This window comes from Mastacembelus armatus, chromosome 17 (assembly GCF_900324485.2).
Source record: "Mastacembelus armatus chromosome 17, fMasArm1.2, whole genome shotgun sequence".
NCBI lineage: Eukaryota > Metazoa > Chordata > Actinopteri > Synbranchiformes > Mastacembelidae > Mastacembelus > Mastacembelus armatus.
In genome coordinates, this window is record NC_046649.1 from 4,082,085 (window position 1) to 4,107,893 (window position 25,809).

Consider the following 25,809-nt stretch of genomic DNA (forward strand, 5'->3'; position numbering starts at 1 on the left):
TAAGGGATGTCACCTTTGCCAACAGCCTTTGGTTTTCTGTTATTCCACCTATAATTTGATTAATTCTTGTAGAATTGCACCAATACGTTTTCCAGTGTTTTGTTATCCAGTGCAACTACATGAATTATTGCCAATCTGTTTGTTGGACTACTTACAGTAACAATATCATTAAGTTTAAAATGACTCAGATGCCTTTAGACCCTCATGTGTATAATTAACTAAATAATCATCTGAAATTATACAATAACTGCAGACTGATGAAAACAATGTGTGAAAACACGTGTCCATATGTAGCTCTGGTTTTACAATGGTAGGCATCAGATTTTTGCTTAGGCATATACAGTATTTTTGATTTATGTTTGTCCGCTTTGCAATGTAGAGGGTTGCTGCTGGACAATGCCAGTAGTGTTGTACATCCAGGAATTTCCTCAGATCATGTCCATGATGTACAGTATAGTGTGTATTGTTATTTGTTATATTTATGCATTCATTGACTTACATGCATGTCTGTTTTGTTGTGAACCAGTGAATTCTTTTACATGCATATTGATAAAACAATCCTGAATGTGAATAAGGCAATAATCAAAAGGGTTCAAAAACTAAAAACTACTAAATCAGCTGTCAAATCATGATCTAGTAAGATATAGGAAAATTCATCTTATTCATATATTATATTTCTTGTACCTTTTATTTCACTCTGTTAGCCAAAATGTTCCAAAAAATGAAAAGTTGCTAGAAAGGTTGCTCTGTTGTCTGTCAATAATCAATATTTTATATTAACAATGGCGAAATGACCACATATAATGTGAAAGAAGTTGAATGTTCTTTCAGTTCTTTTTGTTTTTTGTAGATCTCAACCTTAATGTTTTTGTTCAGTGAGTGCTTTCATCCATCACCTAATATTAGAATAAAAGCTCAATACCTGCCCAGTACCAAACAACAGGCAGCCAAAATCAGGAAAAGACCTTTTAGGTCTTGCTAGAGACCAAAACAGAGCTAAATAAAAAAATAAATAACAGCTACCGATTGATGACTACAAATAAATGCCTGAATGAATTCTGTGTCTGATTCAAATCTCAGAAAACATACTGGACTGAACAGAAGTTGTGTGGAAACATAACATGTACATGTAACAGACCTAGCTAGGCACTGACTCAACCTGCCTTTGCCTGACAGGGTTAGCACAGTATGAAGCAGTCCACGATTCACTAGTAATGAAATCTGATTGTAACTATGGGAACAGGCAATACAGGTCAAAGAGAAGACAGGATCAGAAGTCTTTAAAATATCAATTGCCCCTCATGTGTAAATACATCAGTAGAGATGCACTGCACTGCAGAGAAGTTGCTACATAAATTTGTCTGAAGGAGTCATCATGGTGTCAATTGAAAATGAAAAAATAAAAACACTGGTTCGTTCTCTTGTGCATCCAGACCCTCGATTTATCAGTTTGCTGGTTTTACGTTAGTTTTGTCAATAATGTTAATATTTTAATTTTACATCAAAAGGCATGTTAATAAAACTGTAGTTTCTGCGCCACAAAGCAAGAAGCAAAAAATCATATACTCTTGAGTTTTGAGCAGTTGGAATCATGTTATTTGATTGCATATTTTGATGTGATTAGCCCTGTCTATTAATCATTGTGTAGTGTTCAGCATTACACAGCATTGCCAAAATGTTATGAGTCTCAGAGTGAGTCACTCATAGCTGATATTCTGTCCATTTCGCAAGAAAACAAAAGTTATCATTGGTAACACCCTCAGCACAGTAACTTCGACACCTATCAAATATGAAGATGAGACTCAGTTGATGGCAAGTATTTACAATTTCCTCTTAGTAAGCACAGAAACATAAAGGATGTGGTCTGGCAGGCTATGCCCCTCTTGGGAACACATTACCTGAACTTGATTACCGGCAGCAAGCTCTGAACACTGCTGCGGTATTTAGATGGAACGCAGAGTGACATTTCTCTAACATGGAAAGAGGTTTCAGATTGACAAATGTGCTGTGTATGCAAAATGCTGAAAAAAATAATATCTGGTTTGGCATTGCTTGGGATGGAACAAAACAGTCAAAATAATATACTATGATCGTCCTCCAGAACGCTCACCTCACGTACGATAAAATGGAGCTGTTTAAAGACCTGAGGACCAGGCTGACCTATTGACAGTGCACTGTTAAAAAAAATGAATACATCTAAAACTTTCACTTAAAAACTTACACATTTGAAAATATGTTTGTCAAATTAATGACTAAAAGTTATGACATATACATTGTATATTATTATTTTGACTGTATTAAAGGATTAAACTGCATAGCTCAAGACAACAGTTTGAAAATTTGAATATGAAAAAAAAAAGTTTAACAAATTTAAAAGAAAATACAGGAAGAAATTTAAAGAAGAGGTGTTTCTCAGCCTAATTTTCTTTCTTTTTTTTTTTTTTTAAATGGTAATGTCACTGGAGGTGTTAACAGAGACAAGAGGTCATAAGGTTACATATCATGTAGGGGACATAAACTCACCACAAATCAAACACGTTAGGAACAAGAAACTAACTATGGAATAAATATTAATGTGATTTTCCATCTGTGGTATAGAAGAAATGACATCAGATAATAGAATAATAGAGGGGGAACCCCTGATCGCTGAGTAATGACTGACTCATGTCACAAGAGGGGAAAGAATAATGTCAGCTTAAGCCTACTAGGTTCACATTCACAGAGGTGGTTAATGGTGAGATTTCAACATGAAGTAAAATAACATTTCTGCATGCAGTCTGGAAAATCAAAACCTGCAATTATTTTATTTGCACTATAATGCTAACCAAATTATGAATCTTTAACTTTAAATACAGAAAAGAACATGCAAGTTATACAATACTGCAGAGTAGTTTTATTGCAGTTGACTACTCTGACAGATTTGATTCAACTTTAAAACTCATGTTTGTAACTGTATGTAATGCAAGGGTTGGTTATGTAGTTATAATATTCTGTTGTGTGGAATGAATATTATGTCAATATTTCACCATACAATTTACAATTTCTAAATGAAATTCAAAATTTAAGATGAAATGTTTTGTGGAAATCCATGAAACTAAACGTTTACCATCACTGTTATCATATTGACATTTTTAAAAAAAAATTTTCATAAAACAGCACTGCTCATTGATTTGCAATATTGCTAACATGGCCTAATAAATGGCCTAGTAAATATTGTTATATTACCTAATATTACTGTAGTATATTAATGCTGTTGATGCCGTTACATACATGTCAAGGACTGTAAGTTTGAATCCTGTCAGAAACAAAATTAATCATTTTAGACAGCCAACTTTAATCAGAGGGCAGCTAAAAAACAAAAGGACCTCAGTATTAACTGAAAGAGTAGTTGCTTTCTCCAGAAAGAAAAGATAAACACGCACACGCACACACACACACATGCACGCACGTGCACACAGTGATTTGAATCTTTATAGCCCCCTACCCATCCTGTTAAGGCTGAGCCAGGCATGGTTGCTAGGCAACCATAATTCATGGACTGGAAGTGAATGTATGTTAGTATGAGAGTATAAAAGCAAGCAGCAGGGAGAGAGAAAAAGTATAACTGAGAAAGGCATAGACGGAAAATACGATTTTTCCTTCAGGACACTAAAAAATTTTATGTCCATTGTTACACAGCTAACAGATAGGACAGTCACAATTAAAGAAACATTTTTTTTAAAAAATAATTAAAAACAATCTGTTGAGTAATCATTTTAATTCGGCCACAGTCAGGGCTGAGATTAACATGAGGTTATGACAGGTTATGAGGTAAATTTAATATGGGATGAAGACAGACAGAAACGCAGATTTGGGGGAGTGGGAGGAAAGACAGTTTCATTCTTAATAAAACGCGAGACATGTTTAATACACATCAGTTTCAATTATAGATGAATTAACTGTAAGTCTCAAATCTAGCTTTCATTTATTTACTGTATGACACACCTAGTTACATCTACAATTTACTGTGAAATGGAGACTTACTGTAGGCAATAATCTATTTCCCAGTTAAACTAAATAAATACCAGATAACGTGGTTAAAATATACCCACTGGCTGTAAGTGCAAATCTTGTGACTCAGTAAAATGCTAGAGTTTCTTCCCATTTGTAAAATCAATGTACCGGTATGTTTGAGCAAAATACAAATTGGTTATCCATCTCAAAATATTTTTTTCATCTAATGCACAATTTAAGGCATTTGAGATTGAGTTTCCTCACAGTCATTTAAAGGTCACCTCAGCATCAAAAATTTTAGTAGTGAAAAACTGTTATTGTGATAAAAGTACAAAAACCTTTACAGAAACGTCTTAATCCACTCTTACCTTGTAATAATATAAACAGTGTGTCGGAACAACAATAGTTAAACCAAGTATGCCTTAACACTCAGGTAGCACTTTGGAACTAGAAAAGGGTTAACAGCACAACAACTTTTTATTTTATTATTCATTCATTAGTACCGCTCCACTTCCTTTTTTTTGTCACTTGGGTATTTGACCATGGTGCTGCAGAATAATATAAACAGTGTCCTCTATATGGATTATAAGAGTGCTACAGCTGAAATTTGACATGGTTCATTAATATTCACAATGACATGTTGACACTACAACATACACTTTCTACTCTTTCGATAAGGCAACACTGGTTGGTCTCCATTCAAGACTGTAGTGGAGGGTAAACACACATAAACTCCGTTTATCGAGTTTTTAAATTTTGAGATAGCATTCGTGAAGACTTTACATCTGTTAATGCTCTGAAACTCTGCTCCATCTCAGTTTCTAATTCTAGAACTGCTCGTTTTTGCAATGCCTCATCCACAAAATGACGATCAATTCATCACCCACTTGTGCTGTGTGGGACTTTTAACAAATGTACTGTTCAGGCTGACGCTAAGAGAAAGACTGTAAACACTGCAGGGGGAGCTTTCATGGGACAGAGAGAGAATCAGAGTTCAGTGGAAAGATATGAGATTGATATATATATATATATATATATATATATATATATATATATATATAGTTTCAGTTAGTTTAGATAGTCCAATATAACAAGTCCTAAATTTGCAGGTTTTTCAAGGTTTTTACAATCTGTACAACAAACAAAATTGACAAATAATTGAAGTGTATAACAAACAACTCCCCAAAACAACCCTTCAATCGCAAAAAATGGAAGTGTTTGAAGTAACTCCACATCTCCTGACCTGTATTTACACATTATTCTGTTAATCTACAAATACAAATCAACTGGAATGATACCATCCATATGAACTTACAGTTCCACTGTTTCCCTTTCCCATTGTTCCTGCTCAGTAAAATATCAAGCAATCTTAACTTTAAAGAATAGTGACATAAAGATGACTCACCGGTCAGTCTGAATACTGCTTGATGCTCTGTCAGAGCAGCACTAGTAGCAAACAGAATCAGGTCAGCTGGGCTATAGAGATCTACTTTGGTTTGTATAGCACTGTTAAGTTAAATAAGTGTATTGAGGACCACACTGCATTAAATTGTTAGACTGTTTCCTGGGTCAAACTCCTGTTTCTGTGTTGGGATATATTTTAACATTCATTACTACAGAGCTATCCAGGTGTCAAAAGGTCTTGTTAAAGTAACACACAATAAAGTGATATAAATTTACGAAAAAAAAAAAAAAAAAAAATCACCCATATTGAATTCAGAGCATTTTTATATGTCAAAACATGGGGTTCTTTAAGCATGGGTATTTTTATATGCATAGCACATATATTTTAGTCTGAAGCATACAGTCAACAGGTACTGCTGAAAACACTTGTGTAAGTATGCAGCTCCTCCAAACTACTGTAACCCTGTCCTCACTATTCTGGTGGTTCTGAATTTAATTGCATACCATCTCATTTTCTTTTAGCGGTCACTAATCACTAAAGCTAAACTGCCATTAATATGTGTGATTTATTAATGACTACTTACCACAGACAGTGTATTTGTCATTGGGCCACCATCAGGGATGAATGTGCCACCATCTTGGTTCAACATAGCAGCTCTATCTTGGCTAGCAGGCATGCCATGCAGAGGCAAACCCATGCCGTGCATCTGGTAGGGGTGGTGTGGAGCAGAGTTGGGAGGGGCGTCTAGGTGGTATGGTCCACAGGGGGAATCGTGGGGGAGATGGTTGGGCAGCATGTGATCTGGCAGGATCGGTGGAGTAATGGGTGGTATGTTGAAGTCCTCATCTCCCAAACCACCCACTGAGTATGACTAAAACAAGACAGACAAACACAAAGAAACCTGTAAAAAACTATATTTTTGAGATCTAAAAAGCTGCATTTCTAATCTTGTTCACAACATTGTTGTCCTTACTGATGTTGAACTAATACCTTCCCTTTTTGCAGTTTTACCTTCAGCAGTGTGATACCTTGAAGAAAATCAATAAGTATTACATAGAGGACTATAAGAGACCAAAGAGTCATGAAACATTACTGTCAGAGATAATAGATGGACGAGATGAAAAAACTGCTCATCAATATTACCTCAAAACACTGATTTCAGTCTGAACTATTCTGTGTTTTGTCATGTATTATTCTTCCTCAGTCTGAGCCTATCACAGACTAATTATCACTAATGATATTCCCAGCCTTGAAAGAAGGCCCTGTTAACAAATACTTACTCATTCAGAAGCAGAACACCACAGTAATTTATACATACTTGTCCCCTTTCCCTGAGAGAATATACACAGGCAGATCCTTATGTGCAAAAATACATCAATGCTAATCTGATATGCAATAAAAAAAAAAAAAAAAACAATAGCCTTCCTGTACATGAAAATGAATTATTCTGAGAGCAAAGAAAAATAACAAGAAGACATAAGGAGGGAAATAGAGTAAGAGAATCATGCAAGAGAAGAGTGGGAGACAAGGGTGAAAAGCAAGAGAGAGGCCATTTCAGAGAAGCCCTCTCATACTAATCTGACAGAGGAGATCTTTTATAGAGACTGACAGCCTTTTCTGCTTGGCTAGCCACACCAGTCTCTCCCTCTCACTCTTTTGCTCTTCATCTCTCACTATCCTTCTTCCACCCCTCGTCTGCTCACTTGCTCTTCTAATCTCATTCTCAACTTCTATTTCTTCTCTCTGACTCTTTCATCATCTGTCCCCTTCTCACTCTTTTCTGCTCTATCTCAAACACATGTAATGTCAGGTTTAAGTTCAGAGCTGAGTTGCGATTCATATACGGTATATACTTACTATTTAATTTACCAGCCACTGTGGTAAGCCACATTTTGAGTTTATTGTCTGACCATTTTAAAATAATATGTGGGACACAAAAAATACGCAATAGGAGACAAAATGCTAATTTCTATTCACCTCTCTACTATACACAAAAGCAAAATGTCTTACAAATTACCTTAAACTTTTCCTAATTAACAGGTATTACATTTTATTCACATAAATGTTCATTTAGAAACACCTGATATGAAGAATGAAGAATTTTTTTGGGAACAAGTGCATCCATCCATCCATCATCTAGACCAGCTTATTCCTATTTAGGGTCACAGAGATCTGCTGGAGCCTATCACAGCTCTCTTTGGGTGAAAAGCAGGGGTCACAGTCCATCACAGGGAGCAAGTGCAACATTCTCTTAATTTAAAAGATAAATGTGGTGATACTTGATATTTTAATCACTCTCAAAAAAATCACAAGAATGAACCAAAGGTAACTATGAATTTCGCCTACTAATAAGTAGTGATTTTGTATCTAAAGCCCTAATGTATCTTAATGTTTTCTTTTGATGCTCCAACTATGAAAACACACCACTAAGAAAAAGTGTTGCAGTGGATGACAATTTGCTTATTCGAATGAATACACACAATCCAGTAGGTGTGTCAATCTCTCCATTTCAGAAATTACAATACACATCTTCACCACACAAAACAAAAAATTATATATTAGTAAAAATTTTCTGCAAATTATTCCAGTCTGAAATGATCAAATTTTGGTATTTTCTATAATGCCATAGGGGTGGATATCATAAAGTAAACATCATTTGTCACAAGCAAAGTTTTTCCTTAAAAGTAGCATTAGGTGCTATCCCTGGCATTACTTGTACTGTTGTTACATGTGTCATTACTTTTTTCGTTAACTTTACCGTCACAAGACACATCACCTTCTTAAAAGTGCCCACATAAGCTACATAAGGAGAGGAGTTGTCAGCCAACTGTTGCTGCCCTTGTGTACCTCTGTTTTGACTATTGAGGGCTAGTGGTCCCACTGTGGCAGGTAAAGCACCACAGTTATGAACTGCCTGAAGCTGGTAAGTGATTGTATATGGTTGGACTGGAATCTCTGACTCTACAAATACTAGTTTTCCAAAATTGTATTTATTTTATGCTATTCCATAAGTTTAATTTGTGAAATTCAAGTAAAGTAAAAATCTGGTTGCACAAATTAGCTTGGTCTCATTAATTTTAGATATGGAAAATGCTATCTTACTAAAGGAACTTAAAATCAAGAAAGGCTTATGTCATTACTTTATGATATATCACAAAAAGTCAAGTGTAAATGGAGCTGTTCATTTTTCATTACTGTTACTCATTTGTTCAGTTACGGAAGCTGCATGTCGTATAGTGGTTAGCCTGCCTGACCATGAGCATGATGAAGCTGGTTCAACTCCTGGACCAGCCATTTTGCATTGTATGTCTCCCCTTGCTCTCCTTCCCACATTTCCTGTCTCTCTCTACTGTCCTATGAGAAATAAAGGCCAAAATGCCTGCCCAAAAATAATAATAATAAAAAAGAACGTAGAGGTCACAAAAAGTAAATTTTCATATGTTTGATTATTTTCTCTTAGTACATGGGTTTTGGAACCAGACATTGTATCATGAATGCCAACCATCATACTCATTACACTGTGTTTTCCACCATCCATTTCAGAGCTCAGAGCTCTGCATAAATTACATTGCCTGTCTGTTGTCTGTCTGCCTTTCTCTCTCTCCTTTCCTTGTCTACTCTATCATTTCAAGTTCTGCATAACTTACTCGCTCCCTCTCTCTCTGCTGTGCCATTCATGTCCATACAATAGCCTATTCCTGGTGCACTGGGACCTTCTAGAAACACTAATGTAGTCAGGATTAAGTCTTTCTAGGGAGTCTTTCCATGCTGTGTTCAAATTGCATGCACATTTCTTACATTCAATTGAAAAATGTATATATGTTTGTTGGACACAAATGTGATCATCAACATCTGTTCTACTGGGAAAATGGCAATGAAATGTCTCTGTTGAAGCAGATATCTGAAATGTGACGCAGAGTTGGGCAGTGTTACAGAATTACAGTATCCCAGGGTATCTAAAAACAGCAACAGTATTCTTTAAATTACCTTCATGGTAACCAAAAAATAAAAATCTGCTATGTAATGTGTGCTGTTTATAATAAATGCCTGAAGAGTGTGTGTCAGTGTCCAGCAGCAGCACCACTGCCAGTGTTTGAGGAAGCTATAAAAATTTAGACTACCATGCAAAAAAAAAAAAAAAAAGTTAACTTTGGGCAGTCTCTGATAACACAAAACTGATGCAGAGGAGGTGTACCACACAAGAACAAGCAGAAGGAGATCTGACTGTCTGACTGTATTGCACAGAACTAGAGCTCGTTTCTCTGGTCTGGCTTTCAGAATTTGCTATCATGTTTCAATTATTTGTGAACATGAACTATGATTCACTGTTTTAAAATCACCTTGACAAGCTGCAGTGCAGTGCTGCAGGGTTGGATGTGTATGTGCATTTACCCAAGGTAGACGATTCGTGTTAGCCATGTGTGTGTCCCTTTTCCAGTGCTGCGAGGTTGGGTTTGGTGGCATCCCCTTGCTGATAAGGTGAGAAGGCTGCGGAACACGAAACTGTGGAAAGAGTCACAAAGACAAACAAAGGCCCCAGTGGGTCCACGGGTCAGGAAAAAGGCAGAGGTCAAATAAAATGGTCTGAATGAGGAGCAAGGACAAAACAACAAGCACCTGATCACCCACGACAAAACCATTCTCTAGCCTAACATAAGCACATTTACACTCACCTAACATACCATTAATACATTGCAATGTTAGGGAAGTACATATGAGTGCCAAACCTCCCCAGTTGTCCAATCAACACCACTGTACAGCATACTGGTTTCACTACTCTCCTGAATATCCTCTACTTATTAACCCTTCTGAATGCATGTTAGCCCTTGACTTAATAATAGATAAATTAACATGAAATCAAAGTGTATGAAAATTGAGGCAATAAGATTACACTAAAGATAAGATAAAATACAATAGGATGAAATAAGATAAGATAATCTTTATTAATCCCCAAAGAAACTCAAGTACTCTTGTAGCAAAAGTAATATTTGGTAATGAAAGTCTTCACTTTTGTCAGCAAGTCCTTGGTTTTAAAAACGCAAACTTTCTGTCTGCACCTTTGTCGTAGTGTGTGTAAAACAGTATCTTACAGTACATTATATGCGCACTGTTTCTTCACAAAGGAAATATGATTTGCCTTGGTAGATTAAAGTGGACTTAAAATGTAAACAGTTTAATGGTGCTGAATGTGTAAGCATGTTTTTAGGCTTCTAAACTACAAACCTACACGAACAACATATGATATAGGTATTGTTCCAACAAACCTGCGTACAGGAGCACCACAATAAATTAGAATATTATCAAAAAACTGATTTATTTTAGTAATTCAATTCAAAAAAATTAAACTCATATATAGATTTAATTTAATTTTTGATGATTGAATGATTATAACTTAAAGCTAATGAAAACCTAAAATTCAGTATCTCAGAAAATTAGAATATTACTTAAAACCAATAAACACAGAAATGTTGGGCTACTGAAAAGTATGAACATGTACAGCACTCAATACTTGGTCGGGCTGCTTTTGAACTAATTACTGCAGCAATGAGGTGTGGAATCAGTCTGTGGCGCTGCTGAGGGGTTATGGAAGCCCAGGTTGCTCCGATAGTGGCCTTCAGTTCTTCTGTGTACTTGGGTCTGGTGTCTTGCATCTTCCTCTTCACAAGACCCCATAGATTCTCTATGGGGTTTAGGTAAGGTGAGTTTGCTGACCAATCAATCACAGGGATACCATGGTCCTTAAACCAGGTATTGATACTTTTAGCAGTGTGGGCAGGTGGCGAGTCCTGCTGGAAAATGAAATCAGCATCTCCATAAAGCTGGTCATTAGAGGGAAGCATGAAGTGCTCTAAAACTTCCTGGTAGACAGCTGCACTGACCTTGGACCTGATAAAACACAGTGGACCAACACCAGCAGATGACATGGCTCCCCAAACCACCACAGACTGTGTAAACTTTACAATGGACCTCAAGCAACTTGGATTATGAGCCTCTCCTCTCTTCCTTCAGACTGTGGGACCTTGATTTCCAAATTAAATGAGAAATTTACTTTACTTGAAAAGAGGACCTCAGACCACTGAGCAAGTCCAGTCTTTTTTGTACTTAGCCCAGGTAAGGCGCCTCTGATAATGTCTCTGGTTCAAGAGTTGCTTGAAGGAATGCGATACTTGTAGTCCAGGTCCTGGATACGTCTGTGTGGTGGTTCTTGAAGCACTGACTCCAGCTGCAGTCCACTCCTTGTGAATCTCTCCCAAATTGTTGAATAGGTTTAGTTTCACAATCCTCTCAAGGTTGCAGTTATCCCTGTTGCTTGTGCACCTTTTTCTACCACATTTTTTCCTTCCATTCATCTTTCCATTAATGTGCTTAGATACAGCACTCTGAACAGCCAGCTTCTTTAGCAATGACCTTTTGTGTCTTACCCTCCTTGTGCAGGGTGTCAGTGCTCATCTTCTGGTCAACTGTCAAGTCAGCTGTCTTCCCATGATTGTGTGGCCTACTGAACCACAGAGAGACCATTTAAAGGCTCAGGAAACCTTTGTAGGTGTTTTGAGTTAATTAGCTAATTAGAGTGTGGAACCCCGAGTCTCCAATATTGAACTTTTTCACTATATTTATAACACAATATCTAATTTTCTGAGCTACTGAATTTTGGGTTTTCATTAGCTGTAAGTTAAAATAATCAAAATTAAAAGAAATAAACACTTGATATATATCAGTCTGTGAGTAATGAATATATGAGTTTCACTTTTTGAATAAAATTACTGAAATACCTTATAAAGTAGGATTTCCCATCCCTTCCTGTCTACAATCTACCTACTCCAGGACAAGGGTCAGACTGGACAAAAACTGGTCAGAATCATTACAACAACCTCTGACTTTATGCAAGCAACTGTACTCTAGTAATACAGCAATAAATTCTTATTCCTCACACAACTCCCCATCTTCTTATGGCACAACACTATGAATAAAACATCAAATCACAGATTCTTATACCACACAATATTCTCTATATTGTAACCTATGAATAATGTATATCTAGTGGTGTTTCTTATTAATATGAGCTTTTCTTGGTGTTGAGGTAATTCTGCACTACACACACAAACTCACATCTTTGAGGCTTCAGTGGGCCTCTGGAAACTACCTATAGAAGGCAGACACATCCTCAGCCTTAAACAGCATTTGTGGCATAGTGTTGCTACACTAGTGCTGTTCCTTAGTAATCGAATAACAGCTGATTTCTGGTACATGGTCATCACACTGCGAGATATAAAGGTCAGCTGTACATACACTACATGTAGTGAGAAAATTTCCCATCCATCTCCTATGAACAGTGTGTTACCACACATTTTCTATTCAGTATCACGTAATCTGCAGTATCACGATCTACCATCCGTCCGTGTCAGTGATGTTCAGCAAAAGTTCATCAAGTATCTTAATTAAATATAAATCTCCACTCTTAATATCTGCTGTCAATAAGCCATCATCTTTGTTACTGTACATTTTTAATATTTAAATGAAGGCACATAACATAACACATAACCTAATCAGGGAAAGATTATTGACATTTCTTGTCACTCTGTTGCAGTTTATATTCAAGAAAAAGAACAAAAGCAGTGGTGGCTTTTGCAGTCAGTACAACAGTTGGGCCAGTCGGACACCACAACCTATGCACAGCACAGGACTAGTGCGCAGAACATAATAATTCACTAAATAAATGGACGCCAAACTGTTGTAATAAATGATAGTTTATCAAATCAAGATCAAATAACAAAAAGACAATTTACTTGTTTTAAAGAGTACTTAAGGTTTATATAGTTTGATTCTTGATTAAAGCCATTTAAGAACTCAATAATAGTGAATAGATTCCATTTAGGTTGTTGAATTAACTAATTCTATGCACACATCCTAAGTAAATAACCTACTTTTTACATATGAATTGCATTTAATAATAACTCCTGTGACTCAGTCACATAGTGCTGAATGATCCTCCACAGCACTAAAGTAGTTCTCTATTTGTGTAAGAAAAGAAAAAATACTTTATGTGCCTTGAGCCGAGTGCAGTTAAGTGATATTGATTAGTGGAACAGGATGACAGGAAAAGTTTGTTTGATTTAACTGGAAATAACTGAAGACTGAAATAGCTAGAGGTGAGCTCAAAGACACAGTGGGGCATGATCAAATTATCTTAAAGTAATCATCAATGAAAATTCTGTTGTAAAATAATAAGATTAATGCATTACATAGTAAACCAAAACACTGATACTTTTTCAGCAGAGCATTCCCAAATACCAATGCTTTGAATAACGTTCCCAATTCCCATACTTAATAAAGTTTGTGATAGTACAATCACAAAAGAAAGAACACTTGACATGTTTCTTCATTTATACTTGCAACGACATTAGGGATGCAGGGATTAACTGATTTCAAGATTAACCATGCTTTAACACGTCATGGTTAATTAATTGTAAAGGCTCCACTACACAGAGTGTTTCTGTTGCATGGAACAGAGCTGTTACAACTTTATTTCTAGTAGTGTTGGAGCATTTTGGGAACACCAACAATGATGAGGGCATCATTAAAGATGATGGATCACCTGGTTGCAACACTTACCATAAAAAAGTTGCTGTTAAACGAGCCAATACATCAAATTTGATGCAGCACCTGCAGCATTACAACCCAGCTTTGCACACCAGTGTAAAGGTAGTACACAACAGCTAAATTACATTAAATTACATGCCAAACTACTTTATAAGACATTGAGGTTGTAGGGAATTCACCTCCTCACCCTATCTCTAAGGGAGTGCCCGGCCACCCTGTGAAGGATGCTCATTTCAGCCGCTTGTATCCGATATCTTGTCGTTTTAGTCATGACCCAAAGCTCATGACCATAGGTGAGAGTAGGAACGTAGACTGTCCAGTAAATCAAGAGCGTCGCCCTTCAGCGCAGCTCCTTCTTCACCACAACAGAACGAAACATCGACCGCATTGCTGCTGCCGATGCACCGATCCGTTTGTCAATCTCACGCTCCGTCCTTCCCTCACTCGTGAACAAGATCCTAAGATACTTAAACTCCTCCACTTGATGCAGGATCTCTCCCCTGACCTGAAGATGGCAGGCCACCTTTTTCCGGTTGAGAACCATGGCCTCAGGCTTGGAGGTGCTGATTCTCATCCCAGCCTATCTATTTCTGTTATTATAGGGAAAAACTGACAGATGTTTACAGAGCAGAGGTCTCTTTTGTTTAGGGCTGCACCTATTGATCATTTTTGGAGTCGAGTATTCTATTGAATATTTCAGCGATTACTTGAGTAATCGGTCTGGTTCACAAATGGATGCTTTAGGAGTTAGCTTATTTAGCGCATTGTTTACTTGCAGTTTAACATGAATGATTAATTTAGTTCACTACCTCATTTCCAACCGGATGGTTTCAGATGTTGAAGCACTGACGAAGTGCTGCTGTGTTACGCCAGTTCTACTTTACAATACACACATCGCAATGTCTTGTCATCTTTTTAAGTTTGAAATGATCCCAATCTTTGGACATTTTCTGCCTTCTACGGACGGTACCGCTGTCTGCCATAGCGCCAACGTTTGATACTGAAATGCCTTGTGCAACAGTGATTACGGTTCGTGTGGAACAGGTCAGATAATGTAAGTGATAGTAATTAAACAAATACCTGAGGCAAAGAATTTGTTTGAGGATTTTTTGTAATCAAGTTCCTCGATTTACTCGAGTAATCATTGCAGCCCTACTTTTGTTTAATTTAAAAGCGAGATGGACTTTTGTTTGTCTTTATTACTATTTTGTGCAATATTATTTGGTTACTGTGGTGTTTTTGTTTCACAAGGCAGCAATAAAAACAGTTAAAAACCTATTGAGGGTTATATAATTTTATTCATTAGTAATGTGAAATTAATGAATGCATAATTAGTGATAATCGTGAAACCATGATCATTCCTCAGACTATAATTATACCAACCAAATCTATAATTGTTGCATCCCTAAACCACATTAAAAATATTGCATTTTTGGTTACAGCACATGGCACATAGCCACAACTCGCTCCATGTCTCTCTGCCTGCATCACCGTTAATTTAGAGGCAAAATGTCAGAAAAAAATCTTTAGACAAAAAAAAAAAAAATAGTGTTTTGGCAAGATACAGAATATCCAAGGTCACTCCTGAAATGCTTTCACAAGTCATTGTTCCATTAAGAAAAGAGCGCACTGTAATAGGAAACAAGGAAATAAGAGACCACACAATATAACACACACAAATGAACACAGAAACACTAACCTGATTCGTTGAGGGTAGGTCAAGGCTTGTTTCTGCCATTCCCAAGAACATGGTGTCCCCATCCAGCTGGAGGGAACAAAAAGTAAAAGCAACAATGTCAATAATCAAAGAAACACTGAACAGTCAGCAATGAGATAAGTGGAGATAGAGGTAAGACATTGCTGGGGAGCAGCCACTCCATCATCTATATGCCATCACTATCGAACACTGACAATTTAAACATTAATTTTGTTTCATTTACAAATAATATTTTCTTGTCCATGCCACAACTCAGAGGTTTGGATGAGGTTATTGTATACTAACTAGCTTAGATGCTAAATGAGGATGTCAGATGTGAGTATCTGCTGATCACTTGTGCAGAGGTGACAAAGGACCCGACCTAAGCAAGTGCTGGTGGCTTCTTAAAACAAGAGTGACAATTGCTGCACGACAACAGACTTAATTTATTTATTTGGAAGTGACCAAATAATTTTGTTTCTGTTCTTGTGTAAAACGTGAAAGCTTTAATATTTTATAGCTGCAGATTCAATATATAAGAAATAAGATTTTGTTTTATTTATTTATTTGGAGCTGACCAAATTTAGTATTCTCCTGTAACACTTTGGGCTTTTGACTGCTCAGAATAAAGATTTTAGTTTATTATATATATCTATTTTGTTTAATTGAAATACAGTTGTATAATGTACTATGTTTGCCAAGTTACATTTTTAGAAGAATGGAAATAACATTTAAATCAAAATTAACCATTTATCTTTACATGTCACTTAGGAGTAAAAACAAACCATTAAGCTTGACTGAAATAGTGCTTTGGTATCGATATCTAATGATATGAAAAAAAATTATCGTGATAAGATTTTTTTCCATCACCCAGCCCTACTCTTATCCCACTTCTACTATATAAGCTTAGACATACTCTAAGGCTCTTTAAAGTGGTAAAAAAAAAAAAATACCTTTTATTATATAAATGAAATAATTTATAGATAACATTATGCATTCATTCATACCAGTGTATATCGTACAGTGCATTCAAAAACCTTTCACTTTTTTTCAATTTTGTTATGTTGCAGCTTGATACTACAATTGTTTAAAACAATTCATGCAATTTTTTTTCTCATTAATCTAAACTCGGTACCACATAATTACAAATAAAAAACTGAATTTTAGGAATGTCTTAATTTATTAAAAAGGAAAAACTGAAATATCACATTTGCATAAGTATTCAGACCCTTTGCAACAACATATGAATAATTAGCTCAGGTGCCTCCCATTTCTTTTGATCTTTGCTGAGATATTTCTACACCTTGATTAGCGTCCACCTGTGGTAAATTAATTGGAAAGGCACACACCTCTCTATAGAAGGCCTCACAGCTGGCAATGCATATCAGAGCAAAATCCAAGCCATGAGGTCAAAGGAACTGCCTGCAGAAAGAAAGGTATATGCAGGAACATCTTAAAAGTATGGAAGTCTCATATTCTGGATTGCACATATTAGTAACTACTATCCTGTAAGGAATATGTTTTTTGTATATTCCACACAGTGATTGATACAATGTTTTGCTATTTCTCCTTATCCACTGTATCTCACAATTTCTTGTAGAAATAGTGACAGCATATCATTCACCAAGCACTGAAATGTGGGAAATCAATCAAGAGGGACAAGTCTCTGCATCTACTTACCAATTCTTACATATCTGAAATGTCAACAGCAGCCAGAGGTCAACGCGATTCCACGAGTGACCGGCCAGGGAGGGCTGTCACTGGATCACTTATCTGGCTGAGAACTGGCGCAAGTATGCTTGGACTCCTCTGCCTTTCAAGATGCGGGCTGAATTATTCTGATCCATTTGCTGTGAGATCCATTTGATATGTCCTGGTATTTGGACCTTGCTCTTGTTCCGGGACTCCCGAATTAGGATTACAGACTTTATAGAAGGAAGGTCTTTAGCCCATGTCAGGAGCTTCTCTTCCCAATGGCAATCTCAGACTCTCTTCAGTGGCCGTTTGGCACATGTCCTCAGTTACCAGAATCCCTCTGGCTATCAGAGCCCTCCTTTCCAGCTGCCTCACCAGCACAACAGCCCTTAGCTCATGCCAGATTTCAACAGAACACACTCTGCGAGTGGACAGAGCACCCCCATTACTCCTGGACCTAACAATATAATACAATCAGTTATGGATCCATCTGGCATAGCCTGGGATCTTTAGTGGATGTAGCACACAGCCATGAGGCTCAACTTAATATGCTCTGGGAGTCTCTCATGGGCCTCTACCAACTACTGGGAAAGCTATGTGAGGACCACCGGCAACAGGCAGTTCCTCAGGCCAAAGAACAGGCCCCATCTGAAGTGGAGACATACCCTATGGCACTGCAGCTGGTCATCCCAACTTCAATCCTACTGTATGACACTCTGGGGACCCCAAGACCTGCATAGCCTTCAACTCTGCGTTTCTCCTCCACTTTGAAATGAACGCTGCAGCTTTTCCCTCCCTATGATTTCAGGATCGATACCAGGAGAGGCCCCAGGAATCCCAAACGACCCCTCATCTATGCACCCCAGCTCAAGTGACAACATCAGCACTGATGTTATTCAAGACGACCAATGAGCCAGCCTAAAGCTGACAAGCCCATACAGCTCAACTGGCCCTGCCTGATGTACCTGCCATTCCAGGCTGAAGAAGCACTCAAAGGTAGAGGCCAAGTCCACGTCCACAGAGAACATCCTCCCTGCAACCTGCTTTGTGGGCAGTAGAGCAGGAGGTCCATAAAGCTCTGGATCACCAGGCAGCACACAATAAGTGGCACTTTTTCATCCCAGAGACTGTCACATCATACGGACTTCAGTGGGTGTAATGACCACAGTTCCTGGCTGTTCATCACTTCTAGTGGCCAATGAAAGTGAAGGACATCCAGCCAATGTCAGGAGCTGTATTCCCTACTGTTGTCTCAGATTCTTTAGCCAATATTTGGTGCATGTTCTGTGAATTTTTAATTCCTTATTTCTCTCTCAAGTCATTTACATTTTCGACAACTACTCATAAAACCATGTCACAAAAACAGTGACTGACTGACTTCTTATATGATGTTTACTTTACTTCTGTTACATTTTAGTCATTATTAATGTTTTTTAATAAATCATTCCTCCAATTAAAGAAAGTGCTGCTGACTTATCCTGACACTGAAAAACACATTTGTACTTGGTCAGTTTGTCTTTAAAAGTTCCTAACTCTAAAGTATTATCAGTCTTAGAACAGTTTTAAACATTAAACATAAATCTAACACATTTTTAACTCTTCAAGGTATCTTTCCACACATCAAGAGTTGAAACCCCATTACTTTTGCATACTGCTCTCGAGCTCCTTTCCTATGTTGTTTTTTGACCCGACATTTATGGTAGCAGGAAGTGAAAGAGACTGAATGTTTGTTTTTTGTGACAATTCTTCTTTAAACAAACAACACAGGAAAACATGAAATTTGTTTCTAGGCATGATTAGAGATTGATGGAGGAACTAAAATGACATTTTTTTATTTTTAAATTTTTTTTGTTTTTAAATTATGTTTATTGTAAATGAGGGTAAGGTTGCTTATTGCTTAGTTTGGCTGGAAGACTCAAAGAACCAAATGTATTTTACTTGATGAATATTTAACATTTAAGATCATTAAAATAATTTACAAAACAATATTAGTATTTAAATTAAATGTATTAAAAATACTGGTACTGGTAGCTTCACTCTAACAGGAGCCTTAAAACAGCTGAAATAACTATTACTGGTTAAACTCTACATGACAATCTTTTTCCTGTTTTGTGTCTTTTATTTTGAAGCATTTCCTGTTCTTGGTGTGTCCCTTTCTTGCTTGCTTTTGTTCTTTAGTCTTTAATTGTTTTCATCTGTCTCTTGTTAATCTGTTCTGTATTTTTGTATTTAAACACATGTACCTGTAAAGTAAGTTGCTGGTTTGTTGGTTTTTGTCACATGCCTTGTCTGATTTAACTCTGTATCCTGGACTATTGTTTCCTTGCTGTAGTCTATTTTTGGATTTTGTCTATGTGTCTTTGTTGCCTATGCTCGCTCAGTAGGCTATTTTGGCTATTTGTTGTGTATTTACCTGGTGTTCCATCTCAAGAGTATTCTCTGTTTATTTTCTCTGTCTCTCTGGTTTCCCTGGACTCTGTGTCAAGTACTGCGTAGTTGGTTCCCCAGTGTTTCCCTCTCTGCAATATAGGCTCTCTTGTCAAGCTCATACACCTCTCTGTGTTTGCCTGCAATTAACTGACAAAACAATTTGTTTTATCAATTAATTGGGTCCGCCCCTTGCTTTAAAAAACATGACATTACATTCCACACTAGGAAAACATAAGCATATTTTAGCTATGATATTTTTTTTTTTAAATAATTGAATTATGGGTACATAATCATCATCTTAGTTGACAAACAGAAGAATGTTTGAACAGGTGGGTAAAGGTAAAGTGCTGCCTCATGTACATACACACAGACCCACACATTCAAATACAAACATACACACAGAGACACAGGTAGACAGGTGGACACACAGGTGTAACTGCCCTATCCATTAGCCAGCTGTTGGGTATTATGCAAATTAGGTGTAGGCTTACAGAGTCAACAGAAAGCCAAAATAGTATCCTAACACACATGCTGTTTGTTGGATTATTCAGTTAACAGTTCATTTTTAATGCCTTAGATGGAACAGTTTCACATGGGAAAAAATAACATTAATTGAAGTGATAGTGCAGAGGGTGAGATTTCTGTTTCTGCCTCATCTGTCTGATTTTCATTTTTAGTCTGAGTGCTAACCAAGTTTATCAAACCAAACAGAGAGCAAGAGAAGAGAGGAAGAGCCAATATACTGTAGGCAAAATATAACAACCTCAAAAAGCCTTTTAAATAGGATAGCATAACCCAGCTACTAAACTACTACAAAAAACTCAAGCTGTATAATTAATAGTCTATTATCATATTACTGAACATTAGCTACAAACAAATTTAATGTCACCAGCTTGGACATAAGGTGATTTTAATAGGAACTGTAACTATTTTTTAATGTTTTAATAATTGGAATTAATAATTGTAATATGCAAATTAGTCAATAATGAAAGTTACTGTTTATTATGGTCCTACTGTACACCAAAAACATACTGACATTATGCTGTTAGTGTAACTCAATTTACAATCTCAACTTTCCAGAACCACCCCACTTACTTTGTTTGGTTATGAACCAGCCCGTCAGTGACAATGGAGAATGGCCAACATGTTAATTTTCTTTATCGTATCTTTGTGAATACTTTTTGTATAACATTAGGTTGGTGAAGGCAAGAGGAAGGAATCTGACATTTGTTTAGCTGTTTAGTTGCCATGATTACATATATCTTACAAGTGAGCAGTTTAACATGTTTCTAATGTCACACTGCTTGATATTTCACTTTAGATTGCATTTACCATCCTCATTAATGAGAAATGTTATTACATCCTCAGACTACTTGCCTTACTATGTGATACTGTTTACTGATCAGCTGATACATACATACATTCAGATTGCTTGCTTTATGTACTGCAATATCCTTCACACTAGCAGAGCCACATGAAGCACAGCCAGTGATACCACCTGCCCTTACCATTAAATAAACAGTACGTTGCCTAGGTTTATCATCTAACCTGAGCCCAAAGACGACATAGGATGTATCAAGCGCAGTTTTGAGGTCTTACTGTATTTTGTGCATCGTCAACTATAAATCACATCACACATCATATGTGGGTGGGAAGGACAGATAAAGATGTCAGTTGCCGCCAGTAGCTTAATTGCAGCTGGTCAGTCAAGACTTCAACAGAAAAACAGCCTTCTCAAAATAAGTTATTCATAAGTGCAACTTTTATACCGACCGTATACATCAAAGTACACACATCTTACAGTAAGAGGACTAAAAAACTAGAAAGGACTGCAAGGTTTAAAAAAAATTACCCTCTATTTTCTCCCCCACTTCATGCCTCTGTCGCTCTCTCTCATCTCTGCTAGTCTTCTCATTATTTGTGTGTGTGTGTGTGTGTGTGTGTGTGTGTGTGTGTGTGTGTGTGTGTGTGTGTGTGTGTGTGCATGTGTGTGGGTAAAGCAAAGGTCTGAATAACAAGCAGGCAGCTAAATGGGTCAGGGTCAGAGGAAGGGGGGAGACAGTGGAAGACAGACTATTAGGATGACAGACAAGGACAAAGAAAAGAGAAATACAGTGTATCGAGAAAAAGGGAAAGGGTGGGAGAAATTAAATATATAGTTGATAAAGAAAGAGGAGGGGAAAGTAGACAGGAAAGAAGAGGTAAAGAGGTGAATAAAAGTGAGTGAAAACAAAATATAGTACAAACAAAAAACAAAATATAGATGATTGGCAGAAGGCTAAAAATACTAATAAATATATTGTTCTAAAAGTTCTAAAAATATAAAAGTTCTAATATAAATTGTTCAACAACCATGCCAACACACTGTGTGACTGCCTCCTCAACTGAAGCCATGTTATAGATGGAAACGTCCTTCACTACCTTTGAGTAAATGTGTTACTGTTAAATTGCTGGGGTCCATTTTTTAATCACTCATAGTTTTGGGTGGCATGTGAAACCCCTTGGGTGGACAGGATTAAATGAATTTCATCTGACAAACTGCATCAGGCGACATAAATCAAATATCAAGACGGTACAGTGAGATAGATGGAGAGAGACAAAGTCTTATTGTGACTTTGTGTGTGTTGTGAGAGAGAGAGAGAGAGAGAGAATAGAAAGGGAGGTTCACACAGCCGTGATAGTTTAGCTCAGCAATTGTTTATCTGTCTAATCTTTGCCACCATGACAACAATATAAACCAAGTTTTGCTGGCTAAACTGTATTCATCCACACTGTAAGTCTAAATTGTGTGCCCAAAGTACCACTTTGCATATAATTCTTATAAATGTGTATTGTATGTGTATGTGTATGTGATTTAGGGCTGGGAAAAAGATACATCGTCATTTACTTTAAAATGATTCTGAATCGATGCAGAAAAGATAATAATCGATTATTATCTTGAATTTTAATATTTGATTGAATAAAGTTCGCTAGTCAGACATGTTTTACCACTACCGAACTACAAACGGCTTAAATGCATGTCTGCTTGTACCGCATGCCCTGGAAGGTGAGTTGGACCAGGACAATCCTTCTTCAGAATAGCCTTACTCTGCCACAATCTGATGCTAGTGTCATTAGCACTGTACAGTAACTGTTAGATATATAGTATCTTCTTATTTTGCTGAGTCATCGTCACAAACGTCATCCAAGATATATAGTAGTGTGACGTTTCTATTAGTGACGTCATGCTGTGAAATATTAAATATGACTCCAGTGTCTACTCTACGCTGCACCCTCTGTGCGTCACCAGTGTTTTCAGGGCAACGGTCCTGTCAGAATCCCCTCCCCTTAGCAAAGTAGAGTGGGTCACAACATTGGAAACGTTATTTCATTGGCTACAATATATGCCAATTGTCAACTGTCTAAACCCATTATCACAAACCTGGGTGTGAAAATGGATATAAGAGTTCATGTTAAAATCCTTTCATTAGTTTTTTAAATCTCTAAATGGTCTTGACCTGCCCTACCTCACTGAGCTCCTGCATGCTCCATTGCAGCGGACGCTCAGAGGGGATAGGGCATTTGCTGCTGTGGGCCCGAAACTGTGGAATTCACTACCTTTGCAGATTAGACAAGCCTCTTCACTGTTCATTTTTAAATCTCGGCTTAAAACCAACCTTTTTACTTTAGCTTTTAACCTAGTGTGAGATGTTGATTTTATTTTATTTTACTTTATTGTTCTATTGCTTTTATTATTTTATTGTTTCATGTACTCTTTAATTTTTATATCTTGTTTTTAATTATCCTAATGTTAAGCACTTTGATCAGCAATTCCTGTTCGTTAAAGTGCTTTATAAATAAAGTCGGCTTGGCTTGGCACAAGGATAATGTGTCTTTTGGACTAAAATCTTGGAGGCATTTTGTTCAATGGACTCCTGAAAAAAACTGATATACACACTTGCCATTTCAGTACGTGTGGATCTTTATACATCAACAAAGGTAAAAATTACCTTCTTGCTGTGTTTGTACTCATTAAACATTAAGGAACTATATTCCTTATTTTCCTTAACTATTTACTTTCTATGGTTGTGTGGACACATTTTACTCTTATACCATTCTTTTTTCATTCATTCTGGCCGGTCCTCACAACTTCAAATGGTTGTTTGAGGGTTAGAACTTGGTTTTAGCATTATGATTACAACTATATTTAGGTTAAGGTTAGGGTTAGGATATAGGGAATGGATTATGTCTATGGGTGTCCTTACAACTATAGTCAGACCTGACTCTGTGTGTGTGTGTGTGTGTGTGTGTGTGTGTGTGTGTGTGTGTGTGTGTGTGTGTGTGTGTGTGTGTGTGTGTGTGTGTGTGTTTGAAGGGAGGTTTTACATATCTTGAAATAGCTGTTGGAATCATAGGTTTGTGTGTATTTGCAGCTGTATCTGTGGTAAAAGAAATTCCCCCATTTCACTGCCAGTTTTTAATTTTTTGTTCTGAATCAACTGGCAAATTTGGTATACAGAATCAACATAAATCATACCATCTGACCAAATACCATGATCGCCAGAGTAATGGTGAGGAAGTGTCATGATGTACAGCTGAATGAATATGTTCAGCTGTTACAAGTTAGCAATCATGAGCCAATCATTGCAAACCACACTGAAATTGCTTAAATTTTTATGACTTGACAAATCATCTATAGGACCACATTGAAAAAAACCTGTCTGACTCAAGAATTGTAACACTTCAGCCTGAATGAATCTGGAGTCTAAAGATTATACTGAAGTGAATGGAGTGAATACTCTTTTCACAAATTTTAAAAAATCTTTTAGAGAGACCCTGGCTCCTGTCTTACCTCCACACAGATAGACAGCAAGAAGTGTGTCTAAATTTAATTTGGATGGTTTGGGGAAAGTTACAGACATTGCTGGGTCCCTCTATTCCAATGCCAGGAACATGTGGAGACAGGGTTTCCATTTCCAATGTGCATTTTAGAGTTGGAATAGAAAATAATAAAAATAATAATTTTAAAAAATAACAATGAATCTCAAAACAGGTTTGAGGGCTTGACTTGCACTCTTAATAGCATCATATTATTGTGTCATCCTCTTCAAAAAAAAAAATTAGTGGCACCAGCTTAATAAAACAACTGCAAACATTTATATAACAGTACTGTATTAAACGTCCATTTTTTTCAAATTTGGTGAAAAAAATATATTCATCAGGATGAAAGTTTTTTTATGACAACTGTGCTAAATCAAAATATCATTTGAATTATTTGTGAAAAAGTAAGAAAGGCTTAATATAAGACTACAAAATTATACGGGATATGGGAGCAGTTAAAATTCAAGACTGACTGTTCCCACTGCAACTACTGAACAAAAGTAGCAGATATATCACAGATTAACAGAAAACTTTGTGACTTTGCTTTGAAGTCAAAAATAGTTAGTGGTAGCAGAAGGAAAAGGGTCAAAACAGATACATGTTTACACATTTCAAATGTGACAAATTTATTTTAATCTACCCACAGTAATTAACACTTCACTACAACAATTATCAGTATATGATGAGTGAACAAAAGCTGAGTGCTCGAAAAATTGACTGCAACTACTCCTGAATAATGGCTCAGGAACTCATCCAATCTCTTCCATCACAAGTTAATTTATCGAAGCCATCATCACTAGTACCATCTACACACATATACACAGAACAATGCAACAATGATTGTAGTATGCAATTTGATTGCAATATGTTTGTTTTGGAAACGAATTTCACATAATTAGTCTCTTCTGGCAATTCTCTATCTTCACCCATCTGTTCAATTTGGCATCCCTCCACCAACTAGGAGTCCCTCATCGCTCCATCCCCATGATCCAACCAACTGAAACGCCTTCAGCCACATCTACATACAAGCAACAGTGCTGAAAGTCAACCAGTCATCAATGAGCATCAGGGGTGGGGGGAGCCAAGGGGAGTCTGGCGAGATGTTCTGTAGCAGGACTGACTGCCAACA

The 25,809-nt window shown here is 36.9% G+C and overlaps 1 protein-coding gene across 1 annotated transcript in view; it reads right to left on the reverse strand.

The window, feature by feature from the left end:
* The window catches only part of tox (thymocyte selection-associated high mobility group box), a 45,829-nt gene that overhangs the window by 13,615 nt on the left and 6,405 nt on the right, over nucleotides 1-25,809 (reverse strand). The window contains exons 2-4 of the mRNA XM_026312582.1: nucleotides 15,699-15,764; nucleotides 9,791-9,901; nucleotides 5,982-6,269 (exon numbers count right to left, since the gene is read on the reverse strand). Of these exons, the coding sequence (XP_026168367.1) occupies nucleotides 5,982-6,269; nucleotides 9,791-9,901; nucleotides 15,699-15,764 (465 nt within the window). The remainder of the gene's footprint in view (nucleotides 1-5,981; nucleotides 6,270-9,790; nucleotides 9,902-15,698; nucleotides 15,765-25,809) is intronic.